Here is a 775-nt window from a genome sequence, read left to right as displayed (position 1 = left end):
ATTTGTTCATCATCAAAATTGTCTATCATAAGTTTCTGTAAAGGACTCCCATGGATCCTACCATTCTCTAGTATTTTATTAAAGTCATAAAGTACTTTTGTTAAAGAAGTAAATTTTGATGCCAATCCATCTTGAATCCTATTGGGGGGAATTAGATGAGACTTAGAATTACAGGCAACAGTTTCACAGTAATTAAAGAAAAGCAAAGAGTCCAACTCTTGTGGCTCATTAGTAAAATAATGTGTGTCAGCTAAGTATCTGAATCTGCTGCATAGATTTTAGGCAGGAAAACCATTTGCTTAGACATATATGATGGATGAGCCTTAAATTCTCAACTCTGCTACATTATATATCCCTCCTTTCACTCAGTCAAGTCAGTGGCCAACATTTGCTTTGGTGAGAATGGTCCAGGGAAACTTCTCTTAGATGTGACATCTGAGATAAGAGGATAGTCTTACAAAGATCTAGAAACATGTATTTCAGGCAGAAGAAACAGTAAGAATAAACTCTCTAAGATAATAAAGAGCTTGGTGAACTTGACAAACAGAAAGCTCAGCATGGCTGGAGTGTGAAGGAAGGTGGAGAGGTTGCTGGGACCCAAATCACACAGGGCTCAGGAGAAAGAGTTTGCTATTTTAAGAGTGAAGAGAAACTGGGTGGCGCCTGTGGCTCAAAGGAGTAGGGCACTGGTCCCATATACCAGAGGTGGCGGGTTCAAACCTGGTCCCGGCCAAAAACTGCAAAAATGGCTTGATGGGGGTGGCGCCTGTGGCTC

At 40.9% G+C, this 775-nt stretch overlaps 1 protein-coding gene across 1 annotated transcript in view; it reads right to left on the bottom strand.

The window, feature by feature from the left end:
- The window catches only part of LOC100952791 (U3 small nucleolar ribonucleoprotein protein MPP10), a 17,850-nt gene that overhangs the window by 15,403 nt on the left and 1,672 nt on the right, over window positions 1–775 (bottom strand). Inside the window, exon 2 of the mRNA XM_023507625.1 lies at window positions 2–138. Within this exon, the coding sequence (XP_023363393.1) occupies window positions 2–138 (137 nt within the window). The remainder of the gene's footprint in view (window position 1; window positions 139–775) is intronic.

Source organism: Otolemur garnettii, unplaced genomic scaffold (assembly GCF_000181295.1).
Source record: "Otolemur garnettii isolate 467f Iridium unplaced genomic scaffold, OtoGar3 scaffold00194, whole genome shotgun sequence".
NCBI lineage: Eukaryota > Metazoa > Chordata > Mammalia > Primates > Galagidae > Otolemur > Otolemur garnettii.
The sequence above is the reverse complement of the archived record's forward strand: the minus strand, read 5'-3'. Positions and strand labels throughout refer to the sequence as shown.